Genomic DNA, 20,000 nt, shown 5'->3' on the forward strand with positions numbered 1-20,000 from the left:
TGGTTTTTTGTTTTTTTCCTGGCTAGGGCCAAATAATTTAATTGAGGAGGTTCAGGAGGAGGAGGAAAAGAGGATGAGGAGGAGGAAGAGGAAGAAAACAAAGGAAGAGAAAAATGGAGAACAGAAGGAAGAGGAAGAACATAAGGAGGAAAGGACAAGAGGAAGAGAAAAAGTAAGAGTAATAATAGGAAGATAAAGATGAAGAACAAGAGGAAGAACAAGAAAAATACCACGAGGAGGAGGAGGAGGAGGAGGAGGAGGAGGAGGAGAAGGGGATAAAGAGAAGAAGGACAAAGAAAAGGAGAAGGAGGGGGAGGAGATGGAAGAGGAGAAGCAAGAGGATGAGGAGGAGGACGAGGACAAGGAAGAGAAGGAGATGGAAGAAGCGAAAGAGAAGGAGAAGGAGGTAGAGGAGATGGAAGAGGAGAAGTAGAAGATGGGTGGAGGACGAGGACAAGGAAGAGAAGGGGATGGAAGGAGAGAAAGAGGATGAGGAGAAGGAGGTGGATGAGGATGGGATGAGGACGAGGACAAGGAAGAGAAGGAGATGGAAGAAGAGAAAGAGGAGGAGGTAAAGGAGGTGGATGAGGAAGGGAACTTGAAACTAAAGAGCCTAAGACCCACAGGATGCTTGATGAGAGACCCATAGAGTCTTGACTCACCTTCGACACAGGTTTCGTTGACACAGAGCTGAGACTTGGGGTCGAGGAGTGTGTCGCAGTTCTCGTGGGGACACGTTGGGATGCAAGGCTCGTAGCGTTCGCACTTCTCGTCACATTGCATTGCTGCAAGGTAATGAAGAGGGTTTTTGGTTTTGTCAATACATTGCTGCAAGGTAATGAAGAGGGTTTTTGGTTTTGTCAATACATTGCTGCAAGGTAATGAAGAGGGTTTTTGGTTTTGTCAATACATTGCTGCAAGGTAATGAAGAGGGTTTTTGGTTTTGTCATTGCATTGCTGCAAGGTAATGAAGAGGGTTTTTGGTTTTGTCAATACATTGCTGCAAGGTAATGAAGAGGGTTTTTGGTTTTGTCATTGCGTTGCTGCAAGGTAATGAAGAGGGTTTTTGGTTTTGTCATTGCGTTGCTGCAAGGTAATGAAGAGGGTTTTTGGTTTTGTCATTGCATTGCTGCAAGGTAATGAAGAGGGTTTTTGGTTTTGTCATTGTGTTGCTGCAAGGTAATGAAGAGGGTTTTTGGTTTTGTCAATACATTACTGCAAGGTAATGAAGAGGGTTTTTGGTTTTGTCATTGCGTTGCTGCAAGGTAATGAAGAGGGTTTTTGGCTTTGTCATTGCATTGCTGTAAGGTAATGAAGAGGGTTTTTGGTTTTGTCAATGCATTGCTGCAAGGTAATGAAGAGGGTTTTTGGCTTTGTCATTGCATTGCTGCAAGGTAACGAAGAGGGTTTTTGGTTTTGTCAATACATTGCTGCAAGGTAATGAAGAGGGTTTTTGGTTTTGTCAACGCATTGCTGCAAGGTAATGAAAAGGGTTTTTGGTTTTGTCAATGCATTGCTGCAAGGTAATGAAGAGGGTTTTTGGTTTTGTCATTGCATTGCTGCAAGGTAATGAAGAGGGTTTTTGGTTTTGTCATTGCGTTGCTGCAAGGTAATGAAGAGGGTTTTTGGTTTTGTCAATACATTGCTGCAAGGTAATGAAGAGGGTTTTTGGTTTTGTCAATACATTGCTGCAAGGTAATGAAGAGGGTTTTTGGTTTTGTCAATACATTGCTGCAAGGTAATGAAGAGGGTTTTTGGTTTTGTCAATACATTGCTGCAAGGTAATGAAGAGGGTTTTTGGTTTTGTCATTGCGATGCTGCAAGGTAATGAATAGGGTTTTTGGCTTTGTCATTGCATTGCTGCAAGGTATTGAAGAGGGTTTTTGGTTTTGTCATTGCGTTGCTGCAAGGTAATGAAGAGGGTTTTTGGTTTTGTCATTGTGTTGCTGCAAGGTAGGGCAGGAAATTTTGGTTTCATGAAACGAGTATAAAATGTATTTTGGTCTACAAAAAAAAATCTTAGGGCTTATGTGAAAAGAGATAATAACTGCCTTGGTTTGGATAAAGAAAAAATATCGTGTTTTTTTTTATGATGATGATTTAAAGATGAAGCATACTTGTAGTCTCATCATGAGCATATGATGCTTACATGAGGAAAGCAGGAGTAACAGACAGATAAGTCATGGATATGTGTATATGTACGTGTACACACAGGTACACACATACACACGCACGCACGCATACACACGCATGCACGTACCGCACGTATGCAAACACACACACACACGCACACATACAAACGCACACACGTACACACACATGCGTACTTACGTATATGAATATGTACAAGCATGCAGTATATATGTATGAGACCTTTCATACATGTACGTGCATAAGATACATATATGTACATATACACTATACATATATACATATACAAGTACACATCATTGTATATGGACCTATACTAGTTTCTCACACTCTCTCCTATGCTGAACGTTGACAACCACAACACAAAAGCAAGGAACCCGCATTTCATACTCACGACAGAATTCGGGCGTGCGCCATGCAATGTAGACGCCGTGGATATTACATTCGTGGGCGTAGGCGGCCACAGCTGTGCAGAGACAGTGGCAATCACCGCCCGTGTCACACCCGCAGGCGTCGAACTGGCACCTGAAAGAACGCGAGTTCGTGAGTTCTTCGCGAGTTCGTGAGTTCTTCGCGAGTTCGTGAGTTCTTCGCGAGTTCGTGAGTTCTTCGCGAGTTCGTGAGTTCTTCGCGAGTTCGTGAGTTCTTCGCGAGTTCGTGAGTTCTTCGCGAGTTCGTGAGTTCTTCGAGAGTTCATGAGTTCTACGCGAGTTCGTGGGATCTTCCCGAGTTCGTGGGTTCTTCGCGAGTTCGTGAGTTCTTCGCGAGTTCGTGAGTTCTTCGCGAGTTCGTGGGTTCTTCGCGAGTTCGTTAGTTCTTCGCGAGTTCGTGAGTTCTACGCGAGTTCGTGGGATCTTCGCGAGTTCGTGAGTTCTTCGCGAGTTCGTGAGTTCTTCGCGAGTTCGTGAGTTCCTCGCGAGTTCGTGAGTTCCTCGCGAGTTCGTGAGTTCACGAGTTCGCGAAGAAGAAGAGCATTAGGTCTTGGGCCAAGAGGAGTTTCACGAAGTCTGACAGAAACCCTCTTCACTGGTCGGTATACAACGTAACAATACGGCTTTGCCCTCTCGCCTAACCTAGCTTGCCTAACCTAGCTTGCTTTACCTAAGTTAACTTAACTTATATCAAACTAACCTAACCTCTTCCAGCCTTTGGTATATGTATGTATGCAGGGAGGTATGTAAACACCTTCTTTCCTGAAATTGTCACAGGATTTATCCTCTATTTTGTGTGGTAGTGTCTTCCTCCTCCTCCTCCTCCTCCTCCTCCTCCTCCTCTTCCTCCTTCTCTTCCTCCTCCTCTTGCTCCTCCTCTTCCTCCTTCTCCTCCTCTTCCAGCCTTTGGTATATGTACGTAGCTACACAACCCTAGTCTTGGAATTGAACCATTCAGTTCTTCCATAAGAACATAAAAACATAAGAATGAAGGAGACTGCAAGAGACCATAAGGCCTACATTACAGGTAGGCAGCTCCGTATCCATCACCACCTGTCATCCCCATCCATAAAGTTGTCTAAACGTTTCTTAAAACAACTAATAGTTTCAGCGCTTACTACAGGGTTACTAAGTTTATTCCATTCGTCAACTAAGTTTATTCCATTCGTCAACTATGCCCTTTTCACAGAGGCGGCGCCAGGAATTTTTAGTTGGGGAGGCTAAGGGGGGCTGAGCAAATTTTGGGGGGATAATAGTAAGATGATAATACACATATATTATCCTCATTTCAGAAGGGGAGGGGGTTAATGGTAGGGCTAGCACTGATGGCTGACAAATCTTTAGCCCTGGCAATTAAAAATTCCACTTAATAAAATTATTTCAATGAGTGTTTTAAATTTTCAATTTGCTCATTTCAGTTGGGGGGGCTAATGGGGGGGCTGGCCACTTGGCGCCCCCTTGGCGCCGCCACTGCCTTTTCACTCACCTCTCAATGTATCCAGCAACAGGTACCTCGGAGTGACAGAGGGAGAAGACGTCGGACTTCAAAATGGCGCACTTCTCAGAGGCCCAGACCTTCCGGTGTGGGTGGATGCTGCAAGTATCCTGAAAAAGAAAAAAAAAATCGTATGTGACGTCACAAGCCCCAGGTCGCACCGGAGATCGGGAAACGGTTTTGTCATGGATGCGTACGGTCACGGAAACCCGCAAGAACGGATATCTCACTTGAAAATTATGTTTTGTGGTCTAATGGAATAGCTGCCGGGGAGAATGTAAACAAAGATGGCGGAAAGAGGAGGATAATGTAAACAAAGATGGCGGAAAGAGGTGGATAATATAAACAAAGATGGCGGAGAGACAAGGAAACAGTGTCGTATATTGTTTTAGAAATTAAACAAGTTCTTAATTTTCTATCTGTGGTAATATTTCATTGAAGAAATCCACAGAAAATCCACATCTTTCAAATGGAAAAAATTGTGCTTTCACATCTTTCAAATAAAGAAAGAAAAGAAAATGATAAATTGTGTTTGCGTGTTACTGAAGAAAAATGACTTGAAGTTCTGAACGGCTAGATGGAAAGAAATTCTAGATACCTTGACTAGAAGACTCTCAGGGCAGTAGTTCTGCAGACGCCAGCTGTCGCCAAAGATTCTTGCCGAGACTTCGCCAGTTCCTCCAGAAGGCGTCTGGAAGTCGTCGTTCTCGTCACCGTTGTAGTTTCCACAGAGACCCTTCACCTGGTATAAGATGGACGGAGGCGAGTGAGTAAACGCAAAACACGAACAGACATAAACAAACATAAACAAAGGTGATATTCCACTACTAAAATTTCATTTTTTTAAATAATAATCATGGATACTGGAGGTAATACGTATTGATCTCAATTTACAAAACAAATATTGCTAAAAAATTATGAAAAAATATTGTCTAGGTATAAGTAAGTAAGTTCATTTGGCAAAGAATCAATATACATGAGGTGCAGATAAGGACAAGAACACATAGTACGAAATAACTATTACAATTGCCGAGGATAACAGAAAAAAACATGTAAATAATCGCTATGTAGATATCATCCATTCTGTTCTCTTTTTTAGAGTCTAATTTACGATACAAATCGATTTATCATCATTTAGTTTAACTGAAACCAAATTAAATTAAAATGCATTCAGCTTCCCTAAGAATTTTATAGTCATAGTTGAAGATATTATCAAAAAGCATGAATGCACTACACAGAAAACAGCTACAGTTAGGGGTGACTTTATATTTATCTGAAATATCAGGTTTCCATACTCCTTATGATTTTCAACCCCTGATAGTGACATACATTTTACTTGTTTTATTTGGGTGACGCCAAAAGATTTGATTAATACATGCATAAGTGGAAGAAGAAGATGTCTTACCTCTCAACATCCCATTTTGTCCTGTTATACGACAGATATAAGAACAAAGAGGCCGCGTCCCTAACTACAGGATATTGATTGCGAATTCTTCTGTTCGTCCAAGAAGGACCTTACATACATCCTCCTCTTCCCCTTCTTCCTTTTCTTGTTCCGCTCCTTCCTCCTCTTCCTCTCCTTCCTTCTCCTTTTCCTCCCCTTCCTTCTCCCACTCCTCTCCTTCCTCCTATTCCTACTCCTTCTCCTCCCCTTCCTCCTCTTCCTACTCCTTCTCCTCCCCTTCCTCCTCTTCCTCTTCTTCCTTCTCCTGCTCCTCTCCTTCCTCCTCTCCCTACTCCTTCTTCTCCCCTTCCTCCTCCTCCTTCTCCTCCTCCGTGTCGTACCTTTCCTTTCCACGTGGGGTCGAGTCTGATGTAGGCTCTGGTCCCTTTGTCCCATTGGAGGATGAGACCCATATCGGCCACTTCGACGAAGATGAAGGCACCTGCCTCGCGGACAATGGTCCTCGTCATGTTCCTGCGGAAGAAGGGGAGGAAAGGGGTGAGTAATGTAGTGTCTGTCACGTTCCTGCATATGGGGAGAAAGGGGGATTGCATGTTCCTACAGAAGGGGAAGAAGAAGGAGGAGAAAGGGATGTTAATGTAGTGTCTGTCATGTTCCTGCAGAAGGGGAGAAAGGGGGATTAATGTAGTGTCTGTCATGTTTCTGCAGAAGAGGAGAAAGGGGGATTAATGTAGTGTCTGTCATGTTCCTGTAGAAGGGGAAGAAGAAGGAGGTGAAAGGGAGGTTAATGTAGTGTCTCTCATGTTCCTGCAGAAGGGGAGAAAGGGAGTTAATGTAATGTCTGGGAATGCAGGGATAACCCGTCATCCATGAGGAGCTAAGATGGGAAGGTGGAGAGGGCGGTGGAGGGGAGTGGAAATAGGCACGTACCTCTGACTTAGCTACCTTTCTTATATGGGGGAAGAATCTCTTGGTATATGGATAGATACAGGCATCAAATCAACTAAGCAACCCAGAGAAAGGGTTACAGGCATGCCATCGAAGAGGGTAAAGTAATCTCACCTGAGAGGTGTTGGCTTGTTCCGTGAGAGTTGAACGACCTCTTGGTCTGAGCCGTGACCCACACGGAGCGTGAGAGCCTTTGCACACGTCACACCGTTTGTGCCACAAGGAACGTTCTGGAAATGAGAAAGGGAACAATTAACCTCTTCAATGAGAGTCAAATTCTCGCGCACAGCATCGGATGCCATATGTACGATGCATCACACTACTCGCGTTATGAAGTATAAAGTCACTGCTGTATTACTCGTTCTCTTTCACTCTGAGTGATAATAAACACAGAAAACGTGATCAAACCAGTTCACAGAATTCGGCGATCACTCAGCTACAACTACAAAATAAATATAATCGAGACGCCGCCTCTGGCATCTTCGTATACGTACTCGCGCCTCGTGACGTCTACGTAGCATATGTTAGAGGAAAGTATAGAATATGGGATATAAGTATCATACGTTTGATGAAACAAAGGTGCCGTAGGCCAGACACGAGTACCAAACATCAAATGTGAGTAGGAAACGTTCGACATGAAGATCAAATGTCAAAACATTACACATAAGCATCAAACGTTGAAAACGGGTACCAAACGTTCTGGAAACGGAAACAAGGAGTGCCACAGGCCAGACACAAATGTCAAACGTTAAACGCCAGCATCAAACGTAAGGGACAAGTACCAAACGTTCGTGTGCGTGCGTACAGAGGCGGTAGGCTATAAGATGAACCATTCACCACTTGCCTGTATCGTGACTTCGAAGGTATCCGCGCGAGACGCTTTGCCCTTCGCCAGCATGTAGTCGCACGTTCCGTGGAACTCGTACATCTTCCCATCGAAGGTTTTGAAGTGAGAATCTCCCCAGGCTGTGCAGATCGATGGACAGCTCTCCTCCGTACAGCGCCACTGTCCGGCGAAGCACTCACTGTCGAAATGCCACAGGGTAGTGACAGTTTCGGTGGTCGGGGACGAAAAAGGAAATAAACGAGCAAATGAGTGGATGAATAATGAAGGAAGTTAGTAAAACTACCATAGAATATATGACAACATTGTCAAGAAAAGGGCCACGGTCGTATTGATTTCTTCGACCCGCTCAAACGACCTTTTCCTGAACGACTTGTCCCCTGTTTAGTGATGCAAAAAAGAAGAAAAAAATTTGATTTTTTTTTCTTACATTTTTTTATTACACTACCGAAGTTACACTCGTTTTTATATACTCAATATTAATATCTGAGCAACTTTGGCAGCGTAAAAAAAAAAAAAAAAAAAAATTAACTCTGATAAAAAAAAAAAAAAAGTTTTCGTTTTTCATCACTGCCCCCAGTCCCCTTTCAACAACAAGACTCCTCTTCACTATTTCTCCTCACCATGTGTTGCATTCCTCCTGGATAGTTTCTCCGTCCTGGTAGGAGCGGCCCCCGTGGTGACAGGGACACTCCTCCCTTCGGATGCACAGGTTCGTGTCTATGTCCCGCACATATCCTTGTTCGCAGATGCATCCGGCCTGGCAAACCTCATTCTGGGTCACTGGTCCGATGTGCATGTTCTGGAGGCGGGAAAGTCACCGATGTGATTGTTTGTTTGTATGTATGTTTGTTTGTTTGAGTAGTTGATTGCTACCTTCCTTGTTTGCTTAAATATCTGTCCATTCGTTTACTTATATCATTATCTACTTACTTATCTATTCATTTATTTGATTATGGAGTTATTCGCTTATTTTATTTACTCATTTGTTTATATATATATATTTATTTATATGTTCATCTATTTATTACTAATTTGTTTATTTACCTATTAATTCACTTATCTATCTGTTTGTTCATTTTTGTTTTAATTAATTTATCTAAAGTATTCGTTTATCTATTCATTACTGCCAATGTATGGCAAGAAGCTTAATAGATGACCGTTCGAATCCCGCAAGAGTCAACGCGAAACGTCTAGACTTAAACTCCAGGGTTCTGACAAAGGCAAACATACCTAGCTACCTCATAGTTCGAGTGACTGATTAATTTTGATTCAGCTTAACGTCGGGAACTCTCCCTATCAGGAGTCTAGAACAGTACCCCTTACAGAGGACTTTGTAGCATGAAATCTAATGACCCATAACCTTGGTCCAACTCGCTGGCGGCTGGGTTCGAACCGTCATCACCTCGACCTCCGCCGCATGTAGCGACGCTCTAACCTATTGAGCCAGGGAGTGTTCTGTGGTGTGAGTACGAAGTACAGAACGACAAGGGGAAGAATCTCACCTCACAGGATACAGGCTCGTCAGGCATACAGTCAGTGTACTTCTCATGGGCGGCTTCAATGCACTGTACTTGAGGAAGCTTGTAGAAGGCCATGGATTCAAGGTCAGCTGAGGTCGCGTCCCGGCAGGCCCATTGGGCGTTGACACACTCGCTGAAGGAGGAGACAACGAAGTCAGATGATGATGTAACGAGGAAGGTTTCTGTGGGTCTGTCTACGAGAACCCATGCTAGTATTTTTATTTATTTATTTATCTATTTATTATCTATTTATTTATCTATTTGTTTATTCATTTGTTTGTTTGTTTATTTGTTTATTTATTTATTTATTTATTTATCTATTTATTATCTATTTATTTATCTATTTGTTTATTCATTTGTTTGTTTGTTTATTTGTTTATTTACTATTTTTTAAGTTACGTTTTAGATGGATATCTAGAGAAATTTTGGGTTCCTATTAAAAACACGAGAAAGGTCATGGTTGTTGATGAATGATGATAAAATTTATATCTATATCGAGTTGCTATTGACCATACAAACGTCCCTTGATCAAAAGCCCATTAAACCAAAATATATATAAAAAAAAAGATCCACCAAATCAAAATTTGCTTTAAACCAAAGTTCCGTGAAACCAAAAATTCCTTTAAACATAGGCCCCGTTAAACCAAAATTACGCTAAGAAGCCCTCCAGCCCCCCCCCCACAAAAAAAAACATTAATCGAATTTTCTAACCAAAAATCCGTGAAACCAAAAATTCCTTTAAACATAGGTTCTGCTAAACCAAAACTACGTTAAGAAGCCTTCCCCCCCCCAAAAAAAAAATGGCCCACCAAATAAAAAAATTCTTTAAACCAAAGTTCCGTGAAACCAAAAATTCCTTTAAACATAGGTTCTGCTAAACCAAAACTACGTTAAGAAGCCTCCCCCTCCCCCCCAAAAAAAGACCCACCAAATAAAAAAATTCTTTAAACCAAAGTTCCATGAAACCAAAAATTCCTTTAAACATAGTTCCCGCTAAACCAAAAATACGCTAAGCAGCCCTCCAGCTCCCCTAAAAAAAAAAAAAAAAAAAAAAAAAATCTCCAAATCTTACCACACAGCTTGCGACCCGTCCAACTGTGACTGAATCATCTCGTAACTAGGCTTGTACTCCTTGCCCTCGTAGATACAAGGACAAGTGCTGATGGGCACGCAGACACCTTCCTCGTCGAGAGAGAAGCCTTCGGGACAGTTGCAGCCCTCCACGCACTTCCTCTTGCAGTCGCTGTTGGCGGCGACGTCGAAACAGGTGCGCGTGCAGGTGTTTCCGCAGATCTGGTACGTCTGTCCCCCCGTGCAGTGGACACCTGCAGAAGGTGTAGGTTGCGTTTAGTACCTGGAGGTTGTCTGTTGGGTGTAGGTGAGATAGTTGGAGGTGGTTTGGGATGATTCGAGATAGTTCGAGACCGTTCGAAACAGTTCGAGACTATTCGAGACACTTCGAGACTAATCGAGATAATTCGAGATTAATTGAGGTAGTTCGAGACATTTCGAGATCCTTCGAGACTATTCGTGACAGTTCGAGACAGTTTAAGACAGCTCGAGACCGTTCGACACAGCTCGAGACAGTTCGAGAGTCTTCAACACCATTCGAGACAGTTTGAGAACAATTCAAGACAACTCGAGACCTTTTGAGATCGCTCAAGACTTTTAGAGCCCCCTCGAGACCTTTTGAGACTCACTCGAGACTTTTGGAGACACCCTCGAGACCCCTCGAGACCTCTGGAGACCCCTCGAGACCTCTAGAGACCCCTCGAGACCTTTTGAGATCTCTGGAGACCCGTCGAGACCCCCCTCGAGACCTTTCGAGACCCCCTCCAGACCTTTCGAGACCCCCCTCGAGACTTTTCGAGCCCCCCCTCGAGACCTTTCGAGACCCCCCTCGAGACCTTTCGAGACCCCATCGAGGTTTTTCGAGACCCCCTCGAGACCTTTCGAGACCCCCCTCGAGACCTTTCGAGACCCCCCTCGAGACCTTTCGAGACGTACCGCATTCCCGGACCTCGGACCTCCAGTCGACGAGGATTCCCTTCCTGGCGCACTCCTTGCCGTAGGTGGCGAGGATCGGGCAGAGACAGGAGTCCAGAGGAGTCTCGCAGCTGCACATGTCGTAGAGACAGTCCCTGTAGAACTGGTCCGGGTCGACGGCGAGGTGGCATTCTGGAATTAGATCACGTTTATTTAAAGGAATGTGTTCGTTTGTTTATGCATTTGTTCGAGTAACGGGGGGCATTTGTTCGAGTAACGGGGGCATTTGTTCGAGTAACGGGGGCATTTGTTCGAGTAACGGGGGCATTTGTTCGAGTAAAGGGGGCATTTGTTCGAGTAACGGGGGCATTTGTTCGAGTAAAGGGTGAATATGTTAGAGTAACGGGGGCAACTGTTCGAGTAACGGGGGCATTTGTTCGAGTAAAGGGGGCATTTGTTCGAGTAACGGGGGCATTTGTTCGAGTAAAGGGGGCATTTGTTCGAGTAACGGGGGCATTTGTTCGAGTAACGGGGGCATTTGTTTGGGTAACGGGGGCATTTGTTCGAGTAACGGGGGCAACTGTTCGAGTAACGGGGGCAACTGTTATGAGGTACAGACAGTCCCTGTAGAACTGGTCTGGGTCGACGGCGAGGTGGCATTCTGGAATTAATCACGTTTATTTAAAGGAATGTGTTCGTTTGTTTATGCATTTGTTCGAGTAACGGGGGCATTTGTTTGAGTAACGGGGGCAACTGTTATGTGGGTATTTTGTGTGTTTTGGGGTTTGTGTTGTTTAATGTTGACTTATCTGAGTAGTTTTATCTATATCGGATAATTATGAATTCATATACCCAGTTGTCTGTTCATAGATTTTATAGAATTATTATTATTATTATTAATTATTATTATTATTATTATTATTATTATTATTATTATTATTATTATTATTATTATTATTATTATTATTATTATTATTATTATTATTATTGATAATAATAATAATAATGATAATAATAATAATAGTGATGATAATGATAATAATAATAATGATAATATTGATAATGATAATGATTATGATAATAATGATAATGACGATAATAATAATAATTATTATTATTATAATAATAATGATAATGATAATGATAATGACAATGATAATGATAATGATAATGATAATGATAATGATAATAATAATAATAACAATAATAACAATAATAATAATACATACATACATACATACATATACCAAGGCTTTTTCCCCCTTCCAAGGGAGGTAGCCACAAAAGGAAAGGCATAAAAACACTCCCACCCATTTCATCCCTAAATACACTCCACACCCCTCCCACCCTTCCTCTCATCTGAGCACCTCCTGGATGACGGGTCATCCCTGAACCCTGCCCACCGCCCTGGGTCAGAAGCAGTGTCGCAAGACACAGTACATCCACAGCAAGGCCGCTTCATTTAATCGGCGACCCCCCCTCTCCGTCCCCCTTTGCATATAAGGAGAGGACGGGGAGAAATCCCTTCGGGCTGCGTCAAAATTTACTCAAACATACTACCCCACCCCCCACCCCCCCGCCAATTCCTCCTCATGCAGTCACAACATCATCCATATACAACCATTCTCCACTCACCTCTGTCTTCCGTCCTCTCCCTTCCTTCCTCAACAGACATTCCCCTCTTCCCCAAAGCCCCCTTCACCCCATCCATCCACCTCATCCTAGGACGTCCCCTCATGTTCACTCCCTCCACATCTGCCTTCCATACCTCTTTTACTAGTCTTTCTTCACTCATTCTTTCCATGTGTCCAAACCATCCTAATATTCTTTCATCAACCCTCTCTCCCAAATCCTTTTTCACCCCTGTTCTCCTCCTCACCTCCTCATTTCTCACTCTATCTAGCCTAGTAACCCCCACCATACTTCTCAGACACCTCATCTCAAACACATTCAAACTCCTTCTCTCTTCTTCTCTTATGTTCCACGTTTCTGCCCCATACAGTGCTGTTGGCACAATCACTCCTTCATACAGTCTCCTCTTCGCATCCATTCCCAAATGTCTATTTCTCATTACACTCTTTAAACCACCAAGGCATTTACTCGCTTCTCTCAATCTACATTCTACCTCCACCTTCACTCCACCTTTTCCTGCTACACTTGCACCCAAGTATCTAAAACTATCCACTTCCTCCAGTCGCTCTCCCTTAATAATACTACTATTACTACTAATATTATTATTATATTACTTATTTATTTATTTTTTATTTATTTATCTATTTATTTATTTATTTATTTATTTATTTGTTTATTTTATTTATTTATTTATTCATAATTATTATTTTTCTAAGGACTTTCTGATTCTCGGACTTACTCGCGAAGAGCCTGGACTTGATCTTGGCGCAGTACTTCTCGGCCACGGCCTTGTTCTGGACGTGACGGTCGCAAGGATGCGCGTCCTCGCTCACAGGCATGTCGGGACATTTCTGCAAGAGGAAACGCGAGCGTAACACTATTTGTTAATTTAGTACAACGATATCGCCGTGTTTATCATGGGCAGTAGGGGGGGGGTGAGGATAGGGATAGGTATGGGGATGGGGAAGGGGGATAGTAATGTGGATGTGGGGATGGGGATAGGGATAGGGGGTTGAGGATAAGGATAGGGGTGTGGATGTGGGAATGGGGGTAGGAATGGTGATGGGGTTGAGGATAGGGATAGGGATGGGGATGTGGGGATGGGGATAGTGATGGGGATGGGGATGTGTGGATGGGGATGAGGATAGGGATGGGGATGTGGGGATGGGGATGTGTGGATAGGACAGGGAAGGGGATGTGTGGATGGGGTTGAGAACAGGGATAGGGTTGGGGATGAGGATAAGATAGGGAAGAAAATGGGGATGAGGATAGGAATCGGGATGTAGAAATGGGGATAGGGATGGGGATAGGGATGAGGATAGAGATGAGTTTGGAGATGAGGATGGGATGAGGATGTTGTAGGTGGTGGTGGAGGTGGGAGGGTGGAGGTGGAAGGGTGATGGTGGAGGAGGTGGTGGAGGTGGGAGGGTGGAGGGGATGGTGGAGGGGAGGGTGGAGGTGGGAGGGTAGAGGGGAGGGTGGAGATGGGAGGGTGGAGGGGTGGTGGAGGTGGGAGGGTGATGGTGGAGTGAGGAGTATAGGTGTGAGGGGGGTATATTAGTTGAGTGTATATATGAGGATATTATTGGGACATTTGTCCTCCTTTCGTGGGGACTCGAACTTTTGTGTGAACTTTTTTTTTTCTTTTCTTTTTTTTTTTTGGGGGGGGGGTCTCGGAGGGTTTGGTTAAGATTAAAGAAACTTCTGCACAGAGCAATGTTTAGAAAGAGAAGGAAAGAAGAAAGTAAGGAAGGGTGAGAGGAAGGAAGGAAGGAGGTGAGGGAGGTAAGGAAGGAAGGAAGGAAAGGAAGGGAAGGAAGGAGAAAAGTAAGCAAAGAAGAGAGGAAGGAAGAAAGAAAGGAAGAAGGGAAGGAAGGAAGGAAGGAAGGGAGGAAGGAAGGAAGGAAGTAAAAACGAAGGAAGGAAGGAAAGTAGGAAGGAAGAAAGGAAGTAAAGAGGAAAGGTAGAAAGGTAAGGAGGAAGAAAGAAATAAAGGAAGAAAGTAATGAAGGAAGGAAGGGAGCAGGGAAAGAAGGAAGAAAGTAAGGAGGGAAGTAAAGAAGGAAGGAAGGAAGTAAGGAGGGAAGTAAAGAAGGAAGGAAGGAAGGAAGGTAGGAAGGAAAGAAGGAAAGAAAAAAGGAAGGAAGGAAGGAAGTAAAGAAGGAAGTAAACAAGGAAGAAATGAAGGTAGGAAGTAAAAAAGGAAAAAATAAAGGAAAGAAAGAAGGAAGGAAGGAAGGAAGGAAGGAAAGAAGTAAAGAAGGAAAGAAGAAAAGAAAGAAGGAAGGAAGGAAGGAAGTAAAGAAGGAAAGAAGGAAGGAAGTAAAGAAGGAAGTAGACAAGGAAGAAATGAAGGTAGGAAGTAAAGAAGGAAAGAAGGAAAGAAAGAAGGAAGGAAGGAAGGAAGGAAGGAAGGAAGGAAGGAAGGAAGGAAGGATGGAAGAAGGGTAAAGAGGGAAAATAAGGAAGGAAAGAAAGAAGGGAGAAAGGAAAGAAAGAAAGAAGGAAGGAAGGAAGGAAGGAAGGAAGTGCGTAGGTTCACGAACCTCAGAGGTCTTCCACTTGTTGGCGAAGGCGATGGCGTTCTGCTCGACGTCGCCCTCCGGAGTCAAGAAGTCGTCCTTCTGGTTGTCGTTGAAGGTTCCGCAAAGTCCGGAGGTTCTGCCTCGGAAGTCTGCCGGAGCGTCGATGTAGGCCCGGGTCTGACCGTCCCACCAGACGTCCATGCCATTGGGAAGCTCCACTGAAGAAGAAAGAAGATCTTTTAGCTTCTGGAGTGCCACGAAGAACCTGAGGGAACTGTTCTTCGGGAAAAAAAAAGAGAAATTATGGATTGGGAAGCTCCACTGAAGAAGAAAGAAGATCTTTTAGCTTCCGGAGTGCCACGAAGAACCTGAGGGAACTGTTCTTCGGGAAAGAGGGAGATCATGGTGAGGACCCTCCACCAGAAGCTCCACTGAAGAAGAAAGAAGAGATTTTAGCTTCCGGAGTGCCACGAAGAACCTGAGGGAACTGTTCTTCGGGAAAGAGGGGAATCATGGTGAGGACCCTCCACCAGAAGCTCCACTGAAGAAGAAAGAAGAAGAGCTTTTAGCTTCCGGAGTGCCACGAAGAACCTGAGGGAACTGTTCTTCGGGAAAGAGGGAGATCATGGTGAGGACCCTCCACCAGAAGCTCCACTGAAGAAGAAAGAAGAAGAGATTTTAGCTTCCGGAGTGTCACGAAGAATCTGAGGGAACTGTTCTTCGGGAAAGAGGGAGATCATGGTGAGGACCCTCCACCAGAAGCTCCACTGAAGAAGAAAGAAGAAGAGCTTTTAGCTTCCGGAGTGCCACGAAGAACCTGAGGAAACTGTTCTTCGGGAAAGAGGGGAATCATGCTGAGGACTCTTCCACCAGAAGGTGGTGAGGTGGATCAAGCCGTCACCTTTGCCCAATGGGCTCGGGGAACAGGTAACGGACATGTCATTGCTGGGAATTGGAGAGGAGTGCAGGACTTGAACTCATGGCTAAGAAAATATGAGTCCTGTAATCTGTCTACTGCGTCACACACACACACACACACACACACACACATATGTTACCCAAAGGTCGGTCATATATGAGTTCTGAGCTCTCCTTCGAGAGGGGAATAGCTGTCGATCACGAGTCCATCATGTGATCCAAGACCATGGTGAATCACACACACACACACACACACACACACACACACACACACACACACACACACATATATATATATATATATATAAGTACTTACCCATCATGAAGAGATTGGACACCATCTTGACGAAGGCCCCGTTGACCCAGGTTGGCAGATCATTGACCTCGATGCTGTTGACGGTGACGTGGCGGTTCTGTTTGAGCTTGATGATGGTTCCTTGGAACCGGATGGTGACGGACTTGGTGCAAGAGGGGAACTGCGACACGACGGAGGCCGGGAAGTTCATCGCCTGAAGAAAACGAGAAGAAAAAGAAAAATGAGATTTGGGTCTCAGGATTTTTTTTTTTTTTTTTTTTTTTTTGAGTGAAATGTCACTCCCATGGGCTCTGTTTAGGAAGGATCATTTATCTATGGAATCTTTTTTTTTTTTCTCCCTCTCTCTCTACTCTCTATCTCTCCCTCTCTAATCTCTTTCTCTATCTCTCTCTCTACATATATATACATATATACATATATATATATATATATATATATATATATATATATATATATATATGTATGTATATGTATGTATGTATGTATGTATGTATCTATCTATGTATGTATGTATGTATGTATGTATGTATGTCTGTATGTATGTATGTATGTATGTATATGTATGTATGTATCGCAATTATGCAGGTCGTAAGGGCAACCGCTACAAAGGGAAAATTAAGAAAAAATATATATATATATACGTATGCATATTCATGTACATAGATATACATATACATATGATACATATACATATACTTATTCATATATATATACATACATATACACATAGACATATGCATACATATACTCTACATATACATATATATACATATATATATATATATATATACATATATATACATACACATATACATATACATATACATATACATATACATATACAGTACATATGCATGTGCATATTCATATTTTTGTTACCAACCTATTTTTATATAGAATCATGTTTTTCATGTTATTTGATCAGACTGGGTATAGATATTACAGGACTCTTGAATCACGTGACTAGGTACCGTATTAATCACATTAAACGTGACGGAGAACAGAAAATGGTGTCAAGTGGCCGTGACGTGTATAGAAAACGGGATGTGGGTTGCCCACGTGACTCGTGACACGTGACACGTGTGACGTGATATTATCGTTTGATAATTCGTTATTATTTCTAACTGTCGCCAGGTGATTTTATTCATCTAAATGTGTTTTTTATCTTAATGAAATGGTTGACATTTTTGGTGCCGTGCCTCGCTGCATAGCTTTCCTTGTGGCTGACCTTAGGTCAATTTTACATACATAACTCAAGTGAGGTCAGGATCCTTAACTGAATAAAATCGCCTGACGGCAACAAGACCAAACTAATCAAATCTTCTAAGAATGAAGCTACGGACGCTAACTTGAAGAAAAACATCACAGATCGCGACCCCCAATTAGTATAATCGTCAACAGCAATTCCTAAAGTGCTTACCACCGCGCTAAGTCCAAGAACGATGGATTGTGAGACGAGAGGAAAGGTGAGATGTTACAAAGGAACACAAAGGAAGAACAAACAACAGCAGGACTCCTGTCCCTAACGAGGCCGTTTGTGTTTACTATACTAAGCTACAGTTAAGAAAACAGGGTAGAAGATGAACTAACACTACTGCTACCACTATCCTATCCATTTACAGTTAAATGTCATGGTAACTTCGTTGGCTCATCCATGGTGGCAATGGTCCCTCTAACGAGACTCGATTCCTCTTGATGATCTGTGCTTTGTCTTGAGGGGGGAAGGTCTGGGGAGGGGGGAGGGGGAGAGGAAGAGGGGGAGAACGTCTGGGGAGGGGAGAGGGGGGAGGGGGAGGAGGTCCGGGGAGGGAGGAAGAGAAAGACTAAGAGAGGAAGAGAGAGGGAGAGAGAAAAAGACAGATAGAGAAAGAGAGTGAGAGAGTGAGGTAGAGAAAGAGAGAAGGAGAAAACAAGTTACAGAGAGGAAGAGACAAAGAGCGAGAGAAAAAGGCTGAGAGCGAGAGAGGAGAGAGAGAAAGAGAGAGAGAGAGAGAGGGTAATAGGGAGAGAGAGAGAGTAAGAGGGAGATAGAGAAAGAAAGAGAGAAAGATAGAGAAGGATAGAGAAAGAGAAAGAGAGTAGAGGGAGAGAGAGAGAGACAGACAGAGAGAAAAAGAGGGTGGAGAAAGAGAGTGAGAGTGAATAAGAGAGGGAGAGAGAGGATGGAGGGAGAGAGAGAGAAAGAGGGTGAAGAAAGAGAGTGAGAGTGAGTAAGAGAGAGAGAGAGAGAGAGAGAGAGAGAGAGAGAGAGAGAGAGAGAGAGAGAGAGAGAGAGAGAGAGAGAGAGAGAGAGAGAGAGAGAGAGAGAGAGAGAGAGAGAGGGTGGAGAAAGAGAGTGAGAGTGAGTAAGAGAGAGAGAGAGAGAGAGAGAAAGAGAGAGAGGGGGGAGGGGGGTAGGCTGACCTCTGCATACAGACACTCGAAATTCCTGTAGTTTGAGTGTGAGCTCCAACCAATGGGGGAGTCAAGTGTTACTTGAAGGTCGAGATATCGAACTCATCACTTGAGTACTTACATACGCACATACGCACATGCGTACACACACACACATACACACACACACACAGTAACCCCTGTTCACCTAGCAGTGAGTAGGTACGGGACGTTAGTCAAGGAGTTGTGACCTTGCTGTCCCGGTGTGTGGTGTGTGAGTGGTCTCAGACCTACCCAGAGATCGGCAAATAATGAGCTCTGAGCTCACTGCCGTAGGGTGGTGTCTGGCTGTCTCGACAGAGACTGCAGCAGATCCGAGGTGAATACACACACACACGTGGCGCAGTTGGTACAGTTCCCGACCGCCACTACGACGGTCCGGGTTCCGGATCCCGCCCAAGGCTGAAATAATTTCAGTATCGCTGCGCTGCGGGTCGTTACTCCAACTCTCATGGGCGGGGAGTTAGATGTGTGTGTGCGTGTCAAGTCACAGCTTTACCCATAGATCGGTCCTATATGAGCTCTGAGCTTTCTTCCGGGAGGGTAGTAGATGTCGATCACGAGTCCAACACGTGGTCCAGGGACCATGGTGAATACATACACGCACACGCACACACACACACACACACACACACACACACACACACACACACACACACACACACACACACACACACACACACACACTGAAGGCGGAAACGAGCAAGGACAGAGACGGACTACGCTTCTCAAGAGTTAAAATGTCTAAAGTGGACGTCACACATTTATCAAAAGGGTTAAAGTGTTCCGTTATCCGCGATGGAGGAAGAGGAGGAGGAGGAGGAGGAGGAGGAAGAGGAGGAGGAGGAGGAGGAGGAGGAGGAGGAGGAGGAGGAGGAGGAGGGAAGACGAGGAAGAGGGAGATGAGAAGGAGGGATGAAAGAATAATAACGATGAAGTGATGGGGAGGAAGAGGAAGAGGAGGAGGAGGAAGGAGGAGGAGGAAGACGAGGAAAAGGATGGGGAGGAAGAGGATAAAGACGAGGAAGAAGATGCGGAGGAAGAGGATAAAGACGAGGAAGAGGATGAGGGAAGGGAGGAAAGGCGAGGAAGTGGAGGAAGAGGAGTCCAAGAAGAGGGTATGGATAAGGATGAGGAGGTTGAGGATAAAGAGGAGGAGGAGGAGGGGGAGGAGGAGAAGGACAAGGAAGAGAAAGGGGAGGAGAGGAGGCGATGAGAGGAATGATGGTGGAAAGAATAATAACGATGAAGTGATGAGAAGGAAGAGGAAGACAAGGACAAGGAGGAGGAGGAGGAAAGGAAGAAAAGGGTATGGATAAGGATGAGTAGAGAGAGGGTAAAGAGGAGGAGGAGGAGGAGGAAGAGGAGTCCAAGAAGAGGGTATGGATAAGGA

General features: G+C 44.0%; 1 protein-coding gene across 2 annotated transcripts in view; it reads right to left on the reverse strand.

Moving 5' to 3' along the window:
• LOC143039539 (uncharacterized) overlaps nucleotides 1-20,000 on the reverse strand; it is a 213,002-nt gene that overhangs the window by 76,354 nt on the left and 116,648 nt on the right. For both annotated transcript variants that reach the window (XM_076209707.1, XM_076209706.1), the window contains exons 19-32: nucleotides 16,175-16,367; nucleotides 14,962-15,158; nucleotides 13,155-13,266; nucleotides 10,805-10,975; nucleotides 9,870-10,122; nucleotides 8,780-8,930; nucleotides 7,898-8,076; nucleotides 7,275-7,455; nucleotides 6,545-6,660; nucleotides 5,863-5,995; nucleotides 4,676-4,819; nucleotides 4,069-4,187; nucleotides 2,546-2,676; nucleotides 663-785 (exon numbers count right to left, since the gene is read on the reverse strand). In XM_076209707.1, the coding sequence (XP_076065822.1) occupies nucleotides 663-785; nucleotides 2,546-2,676; nucleotides 4,069-4,187; nucleotides 4,676-4,819; nucleotides 5,863-5,995; nucleotides 6,545-6,660; nucleotides 7,275-7,455; nucleotides 7,898-8,076; nucleotides 8,780-8,930; nucleotides 9,870-10,122; nucleotides 10,805-10,975; nucleotides 13,155-13,266; nucleotides 14,962-15,158; nucleotides 16,175-16,367 (2,203 nt within the window). The remainder of the gene's footprint in view (nucleotides 1-662; nucleotides 786-2,545; nucleotides 2,677-4,068; nucleotides 4,188-4,675; nucleotides 4,820-5,862; nucleotides 5,996-6,544; nucleotides 6,661-7,274; nucleotides 7,456-7,897; nucleotides 8,077-8,779; nucleotides 8,931-9,869; nucleotides 10,123-10,804; nucleotides 10,976-13,154; nucleotides 13,267-14,961; nucleotides 15,159-16,174; nucleotides 16,368-20,000) is intronic.

Source organism: Oratosquilla oratoria, chromosome 26 (genome assembly GCF_046742065.1).
Source record: "Oratosquilla oratoria isolate Oo_2021 chromosome 26, ASM4674206v1, whole genome shotgun sequence".
In the NCBI taxonomy this organism is placed as follows: domain Eukaryota; kingdom Metazoa; phylum Arthropoda; class Malacostraca; order Stomatopoda; family Squillidae; genus Oratosquilla; species Oratosquilla oratoria.